This window comes from Chanodichthys erythropterus, chromosome 23 (genome assembly GCF_024489055.1).
Source record: "Chanodichthys erythropterus isolate Z2021 chromosome 23, ASM2448905v1, whole genome shotgun sequence".
Lineage (NCBI taxonomy): Eukaryota > Metazoa > Chordata > Actinopteri > Cypriniformes > Xenocyprididae > Chanodichthys > Chanodichthys erythropterus.
In genome coordinates, this window is record NC_090243.1 from 26,747,297 (window position 1) to 26,767,627 (window position 20,331).

General features: G+C 38.5%; 1 protein-coding gene across 1 annotated transcript in view; it reads left to right on the forward strand.

Moving 5' to 3' along the window:
- Positions 1 to 20,331, forward strand: part of adarb2 (adenosine deaminase RNA specific B2 (inactive)) — a 228,009-nt gene that overhangs the window by 169,728 nt on the left and 37,950 nt on the right. Inside the window, exon 4 of the mRNA XM_067377710.1 lies at positions 13,681 to 13,795. Within this exon, the coding sequence (XP_067233811.1) occupies positions 13,681 to 13,795 (115 nt within the window). The remainder of the gene's footprint in view (positions 1 to 13,680; positions 13,796 to 20,331) is intronic.

The window sequence follows — 20,331 nt, forward strand, 5'->3', positions numbered from 1 at the left end:
AATGCTGCTTTTAGACCAACACGTGAAGTCATCCGTGCTTTTTCATTTTTATAAATACATGTATAATAACTGTCAAACTGATTTAGTGTGCTGTTTTGAATCCTTTTTAGTCCTTTTTGCCTTCGTGATGTACTGTGTAGCATTTGCGGTAATCTGGTTTGCTTCACCACCTCAACATGAACAGGGAAATTCCATTTCCTGCATTTCTAAATCAGAGCTTCCCTGTCGCTCAGTATATGCAGCACTGGCATTCTCAAACCTCACCTCTGCTAATGGAGATCACACTAGTGTACGTACCCCCACACATACAGATAAATGAATAACGACAGCGCGCTTTTAGTTGAAGAAGACCAGAGTCTCTGAGAGCTCCTTTCAGCTCCCTCTGCTGGTACACTTATGAAATTGCTCACAGAGCTACAAGACCATTAAGATATTTCAGTGCGAGTTGTCATGGACATCTCTCCCTGTGCATGCCTCAGTGACTGCTATGTCAAATTAGGACTTTTCGATTTTTATACAGTGCCTCTAATGACAGTCATAAGTGTCAGTGCACCGTTCGGAGGCCGATACACTGTCTGCAAAAGAATTCCCTGTTCTTCTTCCTCTATCACCACACACACAGAGCCATTAAGCACAATTGTAAAACATCCGCTAGAAGCAGAACTCTCTCCCAGAGAGAGCTGGAGGGTGGGTTAGTGAGGTCTGACCACGGCAGTTAGCTTTACACATCAGCTCCAATCATAGGTGAAGCCGTTGGGACTGCAGATCAGGGCGGTAAATCAAAGCATCTGGTGTTCAAGCGCGTATTAGGATGCGAAGGTTACGTCTCATAACAATGACACATCCCTGGGTGATCACTAGAAACAGCGAGAAATAGCGATACTGTAATTGACTTAGCATGTCGCTACACCGAGTGTAAAGCAGCCCGGTCAAACCAGTGGCTAATGAAGGAAATCTGTGTCGTGAGAGGCCACGGATTGATATGCAGGCTTAATAAATGTCGGAGACGATGCGGAACGTGTGAGTTCATGGGCTAGAGTTTCTGAGAGCGTTGTCGTGTTGTGTTAATACAATGAATTCTGGCTGTCTCAACTATGAAGTGTAATTGAGTGAAGGAAGCAGACAGTGCTCTTGGTACATTTTCATTTTGGCTGTGTAACCTCTTCCTCCCGCTTCAGTTTCTTCAAATGTTTGTGCCATCCTGGTCACATTCACAGGAGGCTTGTAGTGCTAGTTAAGATTGTTATTGGAGCATGTTAGTTGAAGCACATTATTTGAATGACGAATCACATTATCCACTTGTTATATCATGAGGTATCGAAGAGTGTTTCTGTGTCCAAGCCGCCACTCCATTTTAAGAGAGAATAGCACTATTTATTTCTAGCACACATTTAAGCTAAGCTTTTAAAAACTCATGGAGAACAATACATTCTCCGGACTTAGTGTCCTGGACACCAATATTTTAACGATTCATGAAAGATGAATCATTGTCTGGCTATTCTGAGATTTCCGTATGGAGATAAAGGTTAGGATCTTGATCAGCACACAGTGAGTGTATATTATCACCATTTTTTTTTTATTTTTTTATTTTTTTTTTACTTTTGGGATCTGAAGGAGCGTTTGAACCTGAAAACTGATGTCAGACTTAAAGGGGACCAATAATGCCCCTTTTACAGTATGTAAAATAAGTCTGTGAGTATGTGTCTGTGAAGTTTCAGCTCAAAATACCCCACAGATCATTTATTATAGCTTATAGGCAAATTTGCCCTTATTTGGGTGTGAGCAAAAACATAATTTTTGTGTGTTTCCCTTTAAATGCAAATGAGCTGCTGCTCCCGGCCCCCATTTCAGAAGAGGGCGGAGCTTTAAAAGCTCGCGCTTCGGTTGCTCAACAACAACAAAGCTGGAGAATCTCACGCAGCTAAAATGAGGATTGTCAGTAACGGTGTTCAGCCTTACATTGTTCAAACCGGAGTCGACACTGATAGAGAGACTCAGGAAGAAGTTACAACTTATACACCGTGTCTTACACCAGACTTGACTTTTATTGTGTCGCACCGCACTGCAACAGCTAAAAGCTGTCTACACTGAATGTGACAAGATGCCTGTTGGAAAGCACTTGGACTACGTCAGAAATAGAATGGGGAATCCGTTTACTGTCGGGAATTTGTCACATTGCGCCGTGCCGCATCCAGTGTAGATAATATCACTGATTATAATAGGTTCCATTGTCTTTTGTCGAATCACTTTGCACAACTAATTGCATATCGATGCAACAATAACAGGATTCTTCTGCTTTCCGACTATAACTATGGTCCTGAACATCTTGTAATATAAGTCGAAGGTGTCCCCTGAATGTGTCTGTGAAGTTTCAGCTCAAAATACCCCATAGATTTTTTTTTTTTAATAAATTTTTTTAACTGCCTATTTTGGGGCATCATTAAATATGAGCCGATTTAGGCTGCGGCCCCTTTAAATGCTCACGCTCCCCGCCCACGGAGCTCGTGCTTGCCTTTAACAGCATAAACAAAGTTCACACAGCTAATATAACCCTCAAAATGGATCTTTACAAAGTGTTCGTCATGCAGCATGTCTAATCGTGTAAGTATGGTATTTATTTGTATGTTTACATTTGATTCTGAATGAGTTTGATAGTGCTCTGTGGCTAAAGCTAACATTACACACTGTTGGAGAGATTTATAAAGAATGAAGTTGTGTTTATGAATTATACAGACTGCAAGTGTTTAAAAATGAAAATAGCGATGGCTCTTGTCTCTGTGAATACAGTAAGAAACAATGGTAACTTGTTTAACAGTACATTAGCAACATGCTAACGAAACATTTAGAAAGACAATTTACAAATATCACTAAAAATATCATGTTATCATGGATCATGTCAGTTATCGCTCCATCTGCCATTTTTCACTATTGTTCTTGCTTGCTTACCTAGTCTGATGATTCAGCTGTGCACAGATCCAGACGTTAATACTGGCTGCCCTTGTCTAATGCCTTGAACATGAGCTGGCATATGCAAATACTGGGGGCGTACATATTAATGATCCCGACTGTTACGTAACAGTCTGTGTTATGTTGAGATTCGCCTGTTCGTCGGTCTTTTAAACAAATTAGATTTATATAAGAAGGAGGAAACAACAGTGTTTAAGTATGTCATTTCCATGTACTGAACTCTTGTTATTTAACTATGCCAAGATAAATTCAATTTTTAATTCTAGGGCACCTTTAAAAAAAAAAAAAGAACTCACAAAGACAGAAGGCTGTACATCACACATCAGTACATTTCAACCAAATAACTTACTTGAGCCGATCTGGCTTTACCAATCTCCAACACGGCACAACGCACATGTGACATTTTCCTTTGATTCCTTGTTGACTGTTTAGAATTTAAAAAGAACACCTGAAGCTATGAATCAAATGTCAGGTGTGGCAATGTAGTGGAACTATATCAATACCGAGTGATATATGGCCTGCCCGAGGGTTTTTGCAGGGCTAGGATCAGCGCTCAGGAGTGTCCAGATTATTCGACCATGACAGAAAGGGCACTCCATGAAAAGGTTTGGTGCTCTTGCTGTACTCAAGGGTTAGACAATGACATGACTGCTCTTTCCTTTCCCAACAACTGTAATTGCTGAAATTGTCACATCCTTTTTCAAACATCATATTTTTTTACTCTCTAAACCTTGGAATTTCAGGCAGGGTTTGCTGGTAAGCAGGTTTGGCAGCCGATATGGAGGGTCTGTTCAAAGGAAACAGGCTGGGTTTGAAGTGATGTCTGGGATGGTGCACAGTGCTCTGGCTGGTATCTTCAAGAGAAGCAGAAGTGATAGAGTTGTGATGTTTCTGGTTGATGGTCAGAACATTCTCCCTCACACATGACAGCAAATTGCTACTTCACAGGGCGTTTGAACATGTCTCATCTCTGGTAGCACATGGAAGGTGCTTGTCGAGGAAATATTTGAAGTAGTGTGTGCTAACTTTCCCTTTGGTAGGTTGATGTGTTTGGATGCTATTCTGTTTAACGACTCATCCTAATGCTTCAAGGTGTCTAGCGACAGGTAATTTTTCTTTCGAATTGGTGCATGAAGTGAAAAATCATCATCATCAACTGTCTAACAATTAACTAGTCAATTAGGGAGGTTTTTTTTCTTTAACTTGAGTAGCTTTAGCTGATATTTAAAATGTGTTTATGTTTAGATTGAGGTACTGTATTGTTATCATAATTACTGAAACAATTATTATTGAATATTAAATTTAATTATCACAATTATTATCTAGTTAAAAATATATTTTAATTGATTACTTGTAACCAACTAAAGGTTTAGCTGATTAGCATCGTCCAGTTAGCCACTGCTAGCAGATGTCGTAACTACACAGTCTGAAAAAAATATGATAAAGATGGCAGATTTCATATTGCCTACTTCCAGGAAGTTATTGTTATTGTGATTAATACTAATGCTAATGTATAGTTTTCTCCAGATATTATAAATCTCTCTTTGGTCATACTCCCGTTTTATGTATGTCATTTGTTTGCAGAGTTAGCTGCATTAGCCTGTAGCATTGGTGCAGTTTTGGGAGTAATGATGATAGTGTTTTCCGTGGCCTTTCCGTTAGCAGGGCTCTTCACAATCAGGAGTGGATTAATGAGCGACACGTGAATGGCCCTCACGGTCAGACGAGGGTTGGCCTGAGAGGCGCTCGTTAAGAGAACATCACACTCTTCCCCACATCTTTCCTCTTCATTTTCCCGCACCTCCACTGTGTCTCAATCTTCCCCTACTAACTCCCTCCCGCTCACGTCCTAACGCTCACAAATTCATTCTGAGGGGCAGGTCATGTTATGCTTTTGAAGGAGCCTCTTCCCTGTCCTCTTTATTTGATGCATTATGTATAAAGGCCCTGATGTGTGTTTTACACCCTCTCTGGCATTATTAAGCCATTTTCCCTCTTATCTGCGATTTTCTATCTTGACACAAGGGTTAATCAGGTGGGATTGATGCTGAGCCTTTTAAACATGCTTCCACCTACTGGGGTTCAGTTTTTGCTACATTTTCCACACTGGAAACCAGGCCATACTCACCATTGTGTACAGCCTGATGTCTGAAGCAGAGTGGTCACATAGATTTTAAGAGTAAGTCAGGAGTACAGACACAGGATCAGCGTATTGCACCATGGCACCTCTTGGCACACAGATAATACCAGGTTGAGTGCACATGGAGAGAGAATTAAGCCCATGCAGGGCAAAACCGCCATGGTTCCATGATAGTCTGTGGCACAGATTGAACTGATCCCAAAAGCTGCTTTCATATCTGTTTGCCAGGTCTGTATGATCAGATGGCCTCACTAGAGCAGGACAGTTATTGGGCTTCAAACTCTGCAACCTATCTAAGCACATGAATGCACACACACGCATGCACACTCCCTTCTGAACAACATCTGTTTTATACGGCTGCAGAAGTGCATGATGAGTCCATCTGTAGTACGATTACGATCCTCACTGCAGGTTTGTTAGTGCGCATCTGCGTTATGGTCTGGAAAATAACTTTTTTTAGCTTGTTTGGTTGTACATGTTCATTTGGTAACTGAATCATTTATCATGCTAAGACTGTTTTCATTTCTGATTATTTGGTTCAAACCGAAGTTCACTTTTAGCCTCCTTTTTCCATTGGGGTGAACTGAGGTTGGTTGCTTTCTCTGAACAAACAGCAACCAAACAAACTGAACTCTTATGTCAGCCGGACTTGAGTTCACACAAAAAGCACTAGGGTGAAGGGGCATTCAAAAATAGCTTAAGTACAACATAAAGGAATGAATGAAGGGATCTTGAAAAGTTTGAGTTGAACTACTTTTAGCTTGATACAGCATTTTCAAAATGCGTGAGATGCTGAAAAAAAAAAAAAAAAACAGCAAATTGTAGCATAGTGGTCAAAGACCACTGACTTTGATTTTGATGCATAGATTCGCCAGTCTCTTTGTTCCAGTCTAATAGACCTCAAAAAAGTAGTTAGCTTTCATTTTACATTTCATTTTAAAAGCAAGCTAAAAAATCAGGCCATTGCTTTATCAGGTCGACTCATTCCACCATAACCTCTTTCCTGATGGTGGAGGTCATTTGTTCCAGGCCACAAATTTGTCATGATCCCTGTAGGCTATGGGGTCAGGTGCATTGTCCATCCCTTCGGGTTAGGTGACCCAACTCTCCTTCGTATCGTTGAATCAAAGCTATTTTTTGGAGGGGTGCAGGGAGTCTTACAACAGACAGATGAGAAGGCATTGTTTTTAACAGCACTGGTGGCCCAGCCAGGCTTATCTGACTGACAGCTCCCCGCTGATAGAGCAGAAAGCGTGGCCGGCTGAAAATCTGTCTTGCAGGCTGCAGGGCCATCTGGACCTTCTGCACGCTAAAAGGTTGGACACGGTTTGAGGCGACATCACAAAGCTGTACACAGTTCATTTTGGAAGGGTGGGGGCTTCGTCAGCAGTTTTCCCGCTTCGCCTTTTTGTTCGCGCAGAAAGAAAGGAAAACAAACTGTAAAACAATGCAAACAGAAATGAAAGTGTGGGCTCCTTGTAAAGCCATGGCGAGAAATATAGAACCTGAGAGTTTAATAGCATGGGTAACAGAGAACAAACAGGAGTGAAATGTGTGGCACTGTGGGTACCTGCCACTTTGAGATTTTCCAAAGCTCCTGAGGCAGGCTTCCAACGGATATTGATTTTCAAAGAACCCACCCTGGGCAGCAGGGCGGAGGATGATATAGCCATGGAAAGACACTATTAAAACTTGGTGAATGAATTGTTAAATACCTCTATAAAGAAATAGAAGACATGGCCCCATTTCTTTGCAGGCATGGCTGCTCTGTTGGGCCCTGATAAGCCGTGGGGGGAGGTTTCTGGAGAGATGGCCCTCACGCGCGCCGTCATATGATTGGATTCTCTCAAGCTGGAGATTGTAAAGCGCAGAGTCGTTACGGCCGCACTGCTAGGAAATATATGATTCTCACCTCATACAATGGAAGCTGTTAATTGTGGCAGTGTTACCCAGAGTTTGAAGGGTGCTGAGATTTATTGACATGGTGTGTACAATGATATAAATGCTAATTTCATAATGATGTAAAATTGCTTCATTTTTCAATAACTTTGTTGGTATTATTTATGGCTGCACATCAATGTATGTAACTTATGCTTTAATGTATTAGTCCTCACTGAATCTGTGCACTTTTTTTTCTTTTTTTCGCATTGTATGAAATGCATTAAAGGGGTCATGAACTGAGAAATCAACATTTCCTTGAGCTTTTGATATATAAGAGATCATCGTACTAGAAGAATATCCTGTAAGTTTCAGAACTGAAAACTTCCTTGTTTAGTCCAGTAAAAGCTTTTATTGACACCAGGCCCATGTGCCTATAGGTGAAACATTGACTTCGCAGAAGAAATCAACGCCTACTTCATCAATGCAACGTTAGCCCCGCCCACTGGAGAGAAGAGCGATACAGGATTAAAAATATCATTACCTTTCAAAGGATCCTAATGCTAGGAATATAGTTATTCTGACAGTGTCAGAAATTCAGCATGATCAATGCATGAGTGTTTGCTGCTACGATCTACGTCTGCTGACCAGCCGATAAAAATGTGACATGAAATCAACGCGACATCGCGCTGAAACTTAAAACTGCTTACCTCAAGCTCTTTTCCCTTCTTCTTTCACCACTTCCTTTTTTAGCACACATAAAACCTACAACTGCCAAAGTGTGATTCAACATGGTCTTTTTGTTAACCAGTAGCGCATGCTGATGACGTTTTATTCTTCTATAGAAACTTGCATCGTAGCCTACGAGTCAATAGGTGTCATCGTACAGTCTACATGCGTGTCGTACCCAAGTTTAAAAGATCCATGTCGCACAGTGTGATAAAGTAATGATCTTATAGGATTGCTAAAATCGTGCAGTGTATCCCAGGCTTTAGAAGGATGAAAATAATCTGTTATTTAAACAGTGATTCAATTTTATATATAAAGTGATCAAAGAACGCTCACTTTACAATCGCTAGAGCTGTCAATCAAACGCGAGTTTATCAGTGACTGAGTTCTGGACTCACTCCAAAACTCCCATTTTATACCACAAATCTCTTAGTTACATTGTGTTTGCACTGTTAGTTATGATGAACATATTAGTGTGCAGAAATTGAGTTGCAATGTCAAGCACTGCAACCTTTCATGCCATGATCTAAATATAATGCCATAATCAACACATTTCACAATTAGTTAACCTTGAGAGCTGTAATAGTAAAAACATGCTAAAAGTTTTCGAGAGAGTAATACTTCTATTTCACATGTAAAGATTTCAGCCAATCGCAACTGTGGGCGTTTACACTGAAGTCTCACAGCAGACACGCCCCTTAAAACAGAGCGTTCAAATCAGAGGGCTGAAAACAGGGTAGGAAAAAAGCCTTTTATTTCTAAATTATGACAATTTTTGAGGTTAAATGGATACTAACATTTTAAGTGCACCCCAGGAAACATTATAAAACAATAAAACAACGCACTTCATGACCCCTTTAAATCACCATAAATTCATTATGACATTTTGGGCTTTTACATTTTGTAAAAAAAAAAAATAAAGGCCATCAAGAATTTTTAGCAAGTAAGGCTACACGTCTGACAAGTTCTCATACTGTAGTAGAGCAAAATACCATCCCTCTTCCTGTCTGCTCACCTGAGTCTGAAAGCAGGAGGTGGAATTCTTTGCATAGTCCATTTCCCTGCAGAGAAAATCATGCATTGCCAGGACCATTTTGTCAGCAAGAAGCCCCCAAGGGACAGACTTCTGGGTCAGGGATCAGTCGAGAAAATTTCCCTGTTGACATTTGTGTTCCTGGCACAATATTGACTTCTGAGGGTAGATGACGGCAGCAGTGCTACTGACATTCTACACTGGAAATACGACTTCTGGAAACAAAGTTGCAATGAAACCTGTTAAAATGTTGTAGCATTGATGCGTTGTTTTTTTTGTTTTTGTTTTTTTTGTAATATAACCTTGCTAATTATAACTACGCCTTTACCTAAGTCCAAGTCTCTGCCGATTTTTAACCGATTTGAAGTTACACGTTTTGTTTTAACAATTGCTTCAATACTGAAGTATGGGGTTTAAGAAAAATACTTGATAGGTGTGACAGCATTGTTGGCAGTTAATGTTTAGAGACTTTGATATTCTAGAAATTCTTTTTGATTATAATATTCATATACATTTAGTGAAAATGCAACTATTACTACAGTTACAAGAGGTAGAACAGCATGGTTGAAGCTAAATATAGCAGTTATGCAGTGTGTCATTTTATGTTTTCTTATTTTATTTTTTCTTCCTAGACGGCAGAAAGAACCTCCGCACATCTCAAGATGTTCTTTTTTTCTTGTCACATGATCTACACCTTGCAAACTGAAAGGAGTTGGATTGCAATTTTTCTCTGATTTGACAGAGCCGTTTTATTTTTTTGCCTGATTAACATTCAACACAAATTCTCTCGCAATGTGCCAGAGACTAAATCACAATTTTTCTGCTTTTGATTTTTCCTTCCTTTTCATGGCCACTTTTAAGGTATTAGAGTCCCTTTTGAGTGCTCTAAATATTTTATTCCTGCCTTTGATAACTAATTTCAGTCCATTACCTGCAAGAGTTTTCCCTTTTTCGAATCAGCGTGACATTATTCTGAATTTAGATTTGTGAATACAGAATTATGCAAAAGACTTCATTATTGTGGCACATCTTCAAAAGGAATCAAATGATTTGATTGCCATTAATGGTTCGTGTTGAGACAAGTCTTTGAAATTTAAAAGCTCATAATGTGCTGTTGGCATGTAGCAAACAAAAGACAGAAGCCATTTAATTCCCCTGAAATGGCCAAAGCTGAGGGTTGTTTTCCCTCAGTTTGTCTTTTTCTCTTTGTTTCTTTCCCTCCGTTTCATATATCCTCTACCACTTGTTTTGTGTTTGAGTGTGTTTATTAGTGGTGCTCTACATGAAGCATCACAATTACTTTTGCTCAAGTAACACTTAATAATAAACTTTGTTCCATTACCACAGACATGATCGATAAGAAACTACACAGCAACACCCTGGCAACCATTCAGTACACGCTTAGTATAATGATCTTCAGCACAGTGAGGTACGAGCACCATCACCGAACTCGGGCATCAGTCCAACGATAGCTCACGCCTCTGTCTTTGAAGTGAGGAAATGTTTGGCATCCCTCTTAATCCTTTTAATGTCACCAATAAAAGATGTTTTATTAAGGTGACATTGGGATTAGTGTTTAATTACCACTGAGAGGCATTTAAATATGTCTGCTGGCTTGGCAAGCTCAGGCTAAAGGAGCACTTTACTGTGTGTTACTGCTAGCTCAAGCAACCAAAGCTTAGATTGATGATGACACCATCATTTTGTTCATATGATTAGGTAATACAGTATGGCACATTTCCAGAGAGTTTTGTTGCTGCACACATCTGAAATGCATTGGTATTGGTTTTCTTACCAATGTCTCTTAACATTAAACTGAGATAGAAATATTTGAACATAAAAACATTACACATATCACCTTTAATCAATTAATTCCTGAAATGGAAAATGAAAATTAGTATAAAATCAATCAAAATTAAACACAAAAGAAGCCTTTTTTTCTCTCAGTTCTAGGGTTGTTGTTATGGTGTTTTGCCTTTGTAGGGTAGTATGCTGTTTTTTAATGTGATCTTATTACTATTTCTTTTTCATGAAGCATACATTTCATATTATACAAATTTCAGATATGTACAATTGTTTGCGAATTTGTTTGCTTTAAAGGGGATCTATAATATCCCTTTCGCAAGATGTAGTAAAAGTCTCTGGTGTCCCCAGAATGTGTCTGTGACGTTTCAACTCAAAAATACACTACAAATCATTTACTATAGTCAAATTTGCCCCTATTTGGGTGTGAGCAAAAACAGGCCATTTTTGTGCGTGTCCCTTTAAATGCAAATGAGCTGCTGCTCCCGGACTGCCTTTCCAGAAGAGGGCGGAGCTTTAACAGCTCAACAACAACAAAGCTGGAGAATCTCACGCAGACAAAATGAGGATTGTCAGTAACTTGTGTTCAGCCTTACATTGTTCAAACCGGAGTCGACACTGATGGAGAGACTCAGGAAGAAGTTACAACTTTTAGACGTTTCTGAATGGTTAGTGGATAAATTGATGTAGTTTCTGTGGAGTTGATTCAGCTCATCCACTAGCATGTGCCGTCATGTTCATCTTTTGTGCAAATCCAGCGTTGAATTGACCCTTATTTGTGAAGCAGTCCGGTGTAAAATGACGACATGACAACAACACTCTACTACAACAACTCTTCCTCTTCTTTAAAGCAGCCCAACATGGCTTTACCCTCCTTCCCGGGGGCAGGGTTTATGTACATTTTTTGGTTTGTGATGTCACCAACCTGGGAAGAAGCCCAGATGTTTTTTGTAGTCCTTAAAAAGCGATTTCTGTAAAAGAAAAAAATCATCCTTTGCATTGAGCTTTGAGCATTATAACTGCACGTGGATATTTTTTGTGTTTTTCTGCTAAATACAAAGTTCTGTCATGAAACTTTAGATGGTGCAGGTCTTTAACTCAATCTGCTTGCAATCACATCATTATCTATAGGGCACAGATGATTGGTTCCTGCTGTATCAGTAGCCAATGAGTAACTGCTCAACTTTCAAACACTGGTGAGCATTTTCAAGGGTTCATGTGCTCGTCGTTGCCTAATTAGGACCTGAAATAGATAAATATTAAGTCTGCTTTTTAAAATAAAGAAAAGGAGGATGGTTAGTATGCAACAACAGTGGGAAACTCTGTATATTTGTGCAGTGTGCGCATGTCAAAAGATTAAATCTGATCAGAAGCTTGTGACATATAAATGCGCACATCATCCCGATCACTTTAAATTCATGTAAACACTACGTTTGGATTCATCAATCGGAACGAACTGAAAGAGTACATGTAAACATAGCTATTGTCATATCCATTACAGAAATGTCATTCAGGTTCCATAGGCAGGCACATGCCTGTTGTGTTTCAATCAGTTCATCAGCGCTACATACTGTGAGCATCCTCAGTAAAGAGGTGCATCTGTTTTTGCCCTCTGAGCACTTTGCCTACATTTGATTTCTCCAGATGCCTGGCCGACCCCTCAGAAGTCATAATTATCATCTGGCACTGTGTGTGTATGTACTGTATGAATATGTGTTTGGCTCCGTAAGCCACTAATTGCCACAGCAACATAATACCATCAGTTGTGGACTTGATAGAAAAATCCAGTCGCACAGGTTCGGGAACAGCTGTATAGGGGAGGATTGGGCCGAAGCCCGTCTGTTGAATGCAAACACAGGGTCCAGGTTATTTTTCAGCCTGGCGGCCTCAACCCTGAGCTCAGAGCAATGGACAGATGGTCCATTTGAGACGCCACCAAACTAATCACGCTGTTCCATTAGCGAAAGTGTCTCAGATAAACGGCTGACCATGAGCACGCCCGTGGTCTCTTCTCCTTCCAATTACTCTATTGATGGCCGATGTTTTGACGCAAATTAATTGGGTCACCATGTTGGTGTGATGGGAGAAAAAAATGCTACGGGCAAAGTCATTGTGTGATCATGGAACGGCAAAGCTATTCCATGAATTTAATTGATTTGCAATTAAATATGCTTGATATATATGATTTATGGCCTGTTAAAATCTCTTTTATGCAATATCCTTTCAATATGAAGTCAAGTTATTTCTAATCATAATGCTGTACACTCTAAAAAATGTTGGGTTAAAAACAACCCAAGTTGGGTTGAAAATGGACAAACCCAGCAATTGGGTTGTTTTAACCCAGTGGTTGGGTTACATGTTTGCCCAACGTGCTGGGTAGTTTTATTTAACTCAACTGTTGTATAAAAATGACTGTATTGCTTGCTTAAAATGAACCCAAAATATGCTGGAAATGAACATTTATTAATATGTTTAATAAATGAGCATTTATTAATAAGATAATGAATAATAAACAATAAACATTTATTAAATTGCTTATTAATAAATGTACACCTTTTGATTATTATTGTTGCCTCTAGTAATTATGTGTCTGATTTTTAATTTCTCACCTATTTTTGATTCATTTTAAGCCAGACATATAGTCATTTTTAATCAGTAGTTGAGTTAAATAAAACTGCCCAGCAGGTTGGGCAAACATTTAGCCCAACCACTGGGTTAAAACAACCCAATTGCTGGGTTTGTCCATTTTCAACCCAACTTGGGTTGTTTTTAACCCAGCATTTTTTAGAGTGTAGCAGTAACACTGCAGTAACGAATAATTTGGTCAGTAATTAAGCGTTTATTTTTATTAATACTTAATACATTGAAATATTTAGACATTAGTCATAAAACTTTTGTATATATATTTATTTATTTTTTTTCCAAATGCATTCACATTTGAATTTAGATAACCTGGAGATGATCTGGAAAATTCTATGATGTTTGCAAATTAAAATGATTATTATTGGAAGTTACTACTAATTGTTTTAAGTACTGTATAGAGTGAACACCAAAATATCATCCATATGAACATACTGTTTTTTAATAAGGAAACTTACCAAACTTACCAAGAACCTGTTGTGTATTGCAGGAGTTTGCAGATGCAATATTCCACCTGGTGCGAGAGAAATACACAGAGCTGGCCGGCTGCTCCTCACTGCTACACGCGCGTCACAAAGGCCTGGCGGGCATCGTCATGACCAGAGGTATGGCATCATTTCAATCGGCCTGTGAATTATTTAAGAAGTTCAATAAGGGGAGAGAAGGCACTTCTCTATGTATCCTCCGAGTGTGGAGCTTTGTATGAAATATTTAGTACTTTATCACCTGTGAAAAATCAACAGACAAAGATGCACATAAATCAGAAAGAATTCAAAGAGCAGTCAAAGACTAAAATGATTTACAGTCAATGAAGATCTTGTTTTTGTTTTTTGTTTTTTTCTTTAGAACGATATTTAAGGTGATCTGTATTTTTTCCAAAGTTCTTTATTCAAGATTGGTATTCAATGTCAACTATAACTCATTCATAGGCTGATTCCCATGAAAGGTGCAAACACTGGCTCTGTTGCGCTATCAAAACATTGTTATTAGCTTAGGCATTCAACCAGCCTGAGATAGCAACAGCTCAACCAATGACGTGGGTTTGGGGTCTGTTAGTCTGACCAATAGCAGGTTGGGGAGAGTGTTTGGGAAACCTGTTTATAAACAGTCCTCTTTTTTTTTTAGCAAAATTCACTTTTGCATGGTGTTTGGACATAAATGTGTGTTGGCAGCCTGTGTACACAACCACCCTATAATGATAAAAATCCAACCACTCCTTCTTTTTTTAATCCCCATATATCATAAGCAGTGTCTCAGAACAAGCCGTTTGCAGGTTCCTGGCAGTGTGACGTCACATTAGCCACTGGCCCCGCCCACAAATGTCGACAGACACTGCTGTTTTAACATAGAACCGCCCTGAGCGAGTTCACAGCGAGTTGTACAGTCCACCATAACTGCACTGATGAGAACGTTTTCGAAGAAAATGCTCCCTCAACTCTACCGAAACTTGTTTATGTCTGTGTGAATCATTTCACACCAGACTGCTTTGTGAACGAATGTCAATACAAAGGGACAATACAAAACAGAGGTTGTGTTAAAAATGTGTTACTCAAGGATAGATCAGTACAAACTGTTCTTGATCCAGCTTACAGTCTCCAGCGTGATAATGGATAAAGCAGTAATGAAGGTGAGAGCACTTTATTACAGTTCATCAGAGTTAATTTACGGATATAAAGTTTACAAGTTTATTAAGCACCACCCGGAAAGGCATACACTCTAAAAAATGCTGGGTTAAAAAAACCCAAGTTGGGTTAAATATGGACAAACCCAGCAGGTTGGGTTAAAAGGCACCTATCATGCCCTCTTTCACAAGATGTAATATAAGTCTCTGGTCTGGTCGAGTTTCAGCTTAAAATACCCCACAAATTTGCCCCTATTTGGGGGTGAGTAAAAACATGCCTTTTACTATATTAATATATTGCTGGCTAAAAAAATAAATCCAAAATTGGTTGGAAAAAATGGCTGAGTGAAAACAACCCAATCCCTGGTTTTGTCCATATTTAACCCAGCAGTTGTTAGAGTGAAGGTCTGTACATATTTGTCTACTGTTAGTTGTAACGAGTGTTTCTGTGTTCTTCACTGTGTATGTTGATGATAATGCAAGGGAGAGAGAGAGTTTATAGATAATATTTTAATGCGCACTTGCACTGTGTTTTATTAAGCTCTTACAGAGATTTTTTTTGAGTGAAAACCGACATATTTTGTGTTTAGTACAATAAACATTATAAAACTCATCAGTAAACAGGCTTGTACTAATATAGTGGATAAAAACAAGAATATAAGTTCTAACTGTAATTAAACTAAACTATATCTCCATGCAGCATATATTCGCAGTTTCCGACATTATAGTGCATCCTGACTGAACCTGTCACTGGAGAATGAGCTCTCGAAGTTCCGCCCTCTTAGCCTGATAAGCGCAGCTCATTTGCATTTAAAGGGACCACACTGAAACGGCACGTTTTTGCTTACGCCCAAAAAGTGGCCATTTTTACATGCTATAAAAAAATTATCTGTGGGGGATTTTGAGCTAAACCTTCACATACACACTCTGGGGACATCAGAGACTTATTTTACGTCTTGAAAAAGGGGGCATAATAGGTCCCTTTTTAATCTTTTGAATTTTACATTTAATGATAAAAATGTATAGTTTGGTTGCCTGTGTAAAACTCACTGCTACAGTACTAGATGGTCACTGGGGTATTCTGGATGTTTGCTTTTTCCATCAGATGAAAATCACAATGATATCATGATTCAGTCCATAGAACAAATTGTGTGGGACAAGTTGCCAAAGTTTCATATTTAGTAAGGGTGGGGAAAATAACACAGAAATGTATGCTGTTAATGCTTGCTGTTTTTATCGTGTTTAACACACTAAATATCAGGCACACCTAAATGTGACTTTATATATATATATATATATATATAAATAATAATGTTTTAATTTCACTTGAATTAAATTAAAAGTTCTGTAATTAGTAACAAAGTATAAATAAAAACAATATAATAATGTGCAGCTTAGGCCTGGCTTTTTAATTTAGCATGTAATGTTGAATTATTATAATTACTCATTTTACCTTACTATTAGAGGCATCAGCATCAGTATCAGTGATACTGTCCTTCATTCATAGTGCTTAGTAAAAAAAAAAAAAAAAAAAGATGTGATTAAACAAATATTTAAAAAACTGTCTTTTATGCTGTTTCCACATTCATTTTTTCACAATTTTTTAAAGTTATGATATTCCAAATTTTAAGTAGCAGAACTATCAAGTTTTGAGTTCGTAGTACTAATGCAAGTTAATTGCTCCTAACTTGATAGCAATTAACATAAAAGATAAGCTTAATTTTTTATTATTAAAGATAAACTTTTATTTTGAGTTCTTGCAAATCAAATGAGTTTGTTACTTCACTGTAAACCCAAATAAGTTGTCAAAAATCAAAAAAAGTTGAATGAGAATTTAAGTTAAGAAACTCAGTTTTCAAGATTGTTATTTTGTACTTATAAATGTTATTGTTCTTAACTTGAAATATTTGAGTACAATGATTTATACATTTAACTTAAAATTATCAGGTTATCTCAGTGTAAATATTTTGCTAGCTATAACAAACTAATTCAGAAAATGTCAACTTGTTAATTTTCTAACATGTTAACAATAGCATGGTATAGCACTTTGTGAATGAGTACAGCAGCTTTAAACATGTAATTTACCTGCTCTCAAACCAAGCAGCATGCACCACTTGTCACCATGATGGTAACTCTCCAAAAGCCCACATTAACAGAATCTCTTCTAAATTAGCATAACAAAACATTAATCACAACTAAATCTCCCTTACCTTTAATCATGCACAAAAAAAACAAAAAAAAACACATAACACTTAATTTTAGCATTTACTCTCTCTTTCGAGTGCCATGGGCAAAGCATGCTGGGAAATAGAAATCCTACTCCAGTTTCAGTTAAATTTAAGTTAGTCTAAATTAAAAGAAATGAGTTTATACAACTCAAAACAATGAAACAGTTCACTTTACTTGAAATATGTCAGTGCTGTGAACTCAAAAGAAAAATTTGTAAATACACACAACAGTTTATTTAACTGAACTAATTTGTTCAATTTAAGTTTGTCCTACTGAAACCATTTAAGTATTTTGAGCATAAGATGCCATTATATATTTTATGTTGTTTCCACATTCATTTGGAGATTCAGTGTGAGAATGCATTTATGATTACAAATTGTAAGGGTTTTGCCATCAATCATGATTAATTGTAGAAACTGGAGTGATTTTCAGCCCTAATATTTAGGGTCAGTGGTTTGTTTAAAACACTAACCCCAAGTATAAACAATAGTGTTGCCTTATCCCATATTGGTATTTCATGGTTAATTGTTGCTAGAATATACAGTATATTATCCCGCGAACAGTTTAGTTGACTAGCAGTGACAGGTTGCCGCAACGTTTCAATGTGTTTGTGTGAGGCACAGCTGCAGGCTTTCAGGAGTCATTGCAGGATCAGTATCAAGTTTTTCTTTTGAAGACCACAGCTCATCAATTTAGACTTCAGTGAGATCTGACCTAATCCCTGTCCTCACTGCTCTGTCTCTCTCTCTCTCTCTCTTTCTCGCCTTCTCTCTGCTCTGTCTGCCTCACAGTAATTGCAGAGCTTGTTTATTAAGACTGTTATCTTCAAAGATCCAGACATTGGTGCCCAAGAATTTGTGGCAAGCGAGCAGACACGCAAACTTGACAGAAACACTAGGGGTTCTGTTCACTGCTCTTTGAGCATCTATTGAATCTTTTAGACTGGCACGGGCACCGGTAGAATATTAATGCAGGTCCAACTTTGAACCACGGGACTTTCGCCGAGGGAGTCATAACCTGAGCGAGAGTGCTTCTCGCAAGACTCTTATTGGATTATTTCATCTGGTAACGTAAAAGAAACAGACACCGCTTGAATCAGATGGTGTGAGTAATCGTATTTCAGCCAGGCACAGTACGGATGCTGGGATACTGCGTTTTGAACATCAGACACACAGTTAGGCTGGTAAAGGGAACTAAACATGTCTGCTTCCACATTTGGAGAACAGATGATTGTGTTTAGAGCAATTCAGAAGTGGAAAGACCGATTTCTGTGATGGAAAAATGCATATTACATTCAACCAAGGGTCTGAAAAGTTTGTTTGTTATGTGACGTCAGGACAATATTGCATTTTATTTCCCTTTCAGCATTCGCCAGTTTCACAAATTGTAGTGCTTTTCCTAGATATCCATGTAAATGCAACGTCGATAAAGCTAATTTCTAATCATATTATTTTATACACCGATCAGGCATAACATTATGAGCTCTGACAGGTGAACTGAATAACACTGATTATCTCTTCATCACGGCACCTGTTAGTGGGTGGATATATTAGGCAGCAAGTGAACATTTTGTCCTCAAAGTTGATGTGTGAGAAGCAGGAAAAATGGGCAAGGATAAGGATTTGAGCGAGTTTGAAAAGGGCCAAATTGTGACGGCTAGACGACTGGATCAGAGCATCTCCAAAACTGCAGCTCTTGTGGGTCGTTCCCGGTCTGCAGTGGTCAGTATCTATCAAAAGTGCTCCAAGGAAGGAACAGTGGTGAACTGGCGACAGGGTCATGGGCGGCCAAGGCTCACTGATGCATGTGGGGAGCGAAGGCTGGCCTGTCTGGTCCGATCCAAGAGACGAGCTCCTGTAGCTCAAATTGCTCAGGCAGTTAATGCTGGTTCTGATAGAAAGGTGTCAGAATACACAGTGCATCAGTTTGTTGTGTTTGGAGCTTCATAGCTGCAGACCAGTCAGGGTGCCCATGCTGACCCCTGTCCACCGCTGAAAGCACCAACTAGTGGGAATCAGAACTGGACCACGGAGCAATGGAAGAAGGTAGCCTGGTCTGATAAACCTTGTTTTCTTTTACATCACATGGATGGCCGGCTGCGTGTGTGTCCCTTACCTGGAGAACACCTCGAAATTTACAGGGCTTACAGGATCTGCTGCTAACATCTTGGTGTCAGATACCACAGCACACCTTCAGGGGTCTAGAGGAGTCCATGCCTCGACGGGTCAGGGCTGTTTTGGCAGCAAAAGGGGGACCAACACAATATTAGGAAGGTGGTCATAATGTTATGCCTGATCGGTGTTCCATGTTTGCTCAAAGGTTTCCATCCAGTGGGAATTATCTCTGGAACACAATTTGTTCAGTGCTGATGATGTGCACCATTTTGACCTCATTTAATATTCAAACATTTTAACATGCAAGAGCAACTTGTAAAGGATCCTCTTTATTCCTAATGGCATGTAAATGACTTTGGTAGATGATGACCTCGGCCATTTGCTTTACCCCTGAAGAAAATATGTTTAATGCAAATTCATCAATTTTCAGTAATAATCGCTTTTCTGACTTTTTTTTTTTTTTTAACAAAATACACTGTGCCCATCCAATCCAATATGGTAGTTAGACCTCCCAAAGCAGAGTGCGCATAAAAACCCATCTAATGATTCCTTATGATTTGATGGGCTCATAAAGGAGCTGATGAACTGCATTCTTTCCTTGTTGTGCGAAACAAAACTCATTTAGAAAATGTGTGGGTAATGATGCTTATTAAGCTCATATCAGCATACGGGCTTCCCCTGACAGACCTCCACTAGAGTGACCCATGTGCTGATTAATAGTGTCTTGCACAGACAGTTCACTGTGGAATACTCACTTTCCACTCACTGAGTACTGCACTGTATGTGCCTCTTTTTATGAATAGGGTGCAATTTGGAGTCTTGTGACAGCAAATCAGTGCTGAAGGTTGGAGGCCTAGAGCATCTGTTGTAGTTTGTGTCTGTCTCTGTTGTAATTTTGTTTGGTTTTTAGAACATTTCTTGTTGCTTTTTTGTAGATCAAATTTACAATTGTATTTTTGTAGTCTGTATTCATTTATAAATACATTTTAAAATTAATTAAATACTTTAGAAATGAATGTATTTACAGTGTATATATATATATATATATATATATATATATATATATATATATATATATATATATATATATACTTTAAGTATCATATATTGTCATTATGTAATCACATCTACTATTATATTTGTAATTAACATATATATATATATATATATATATATA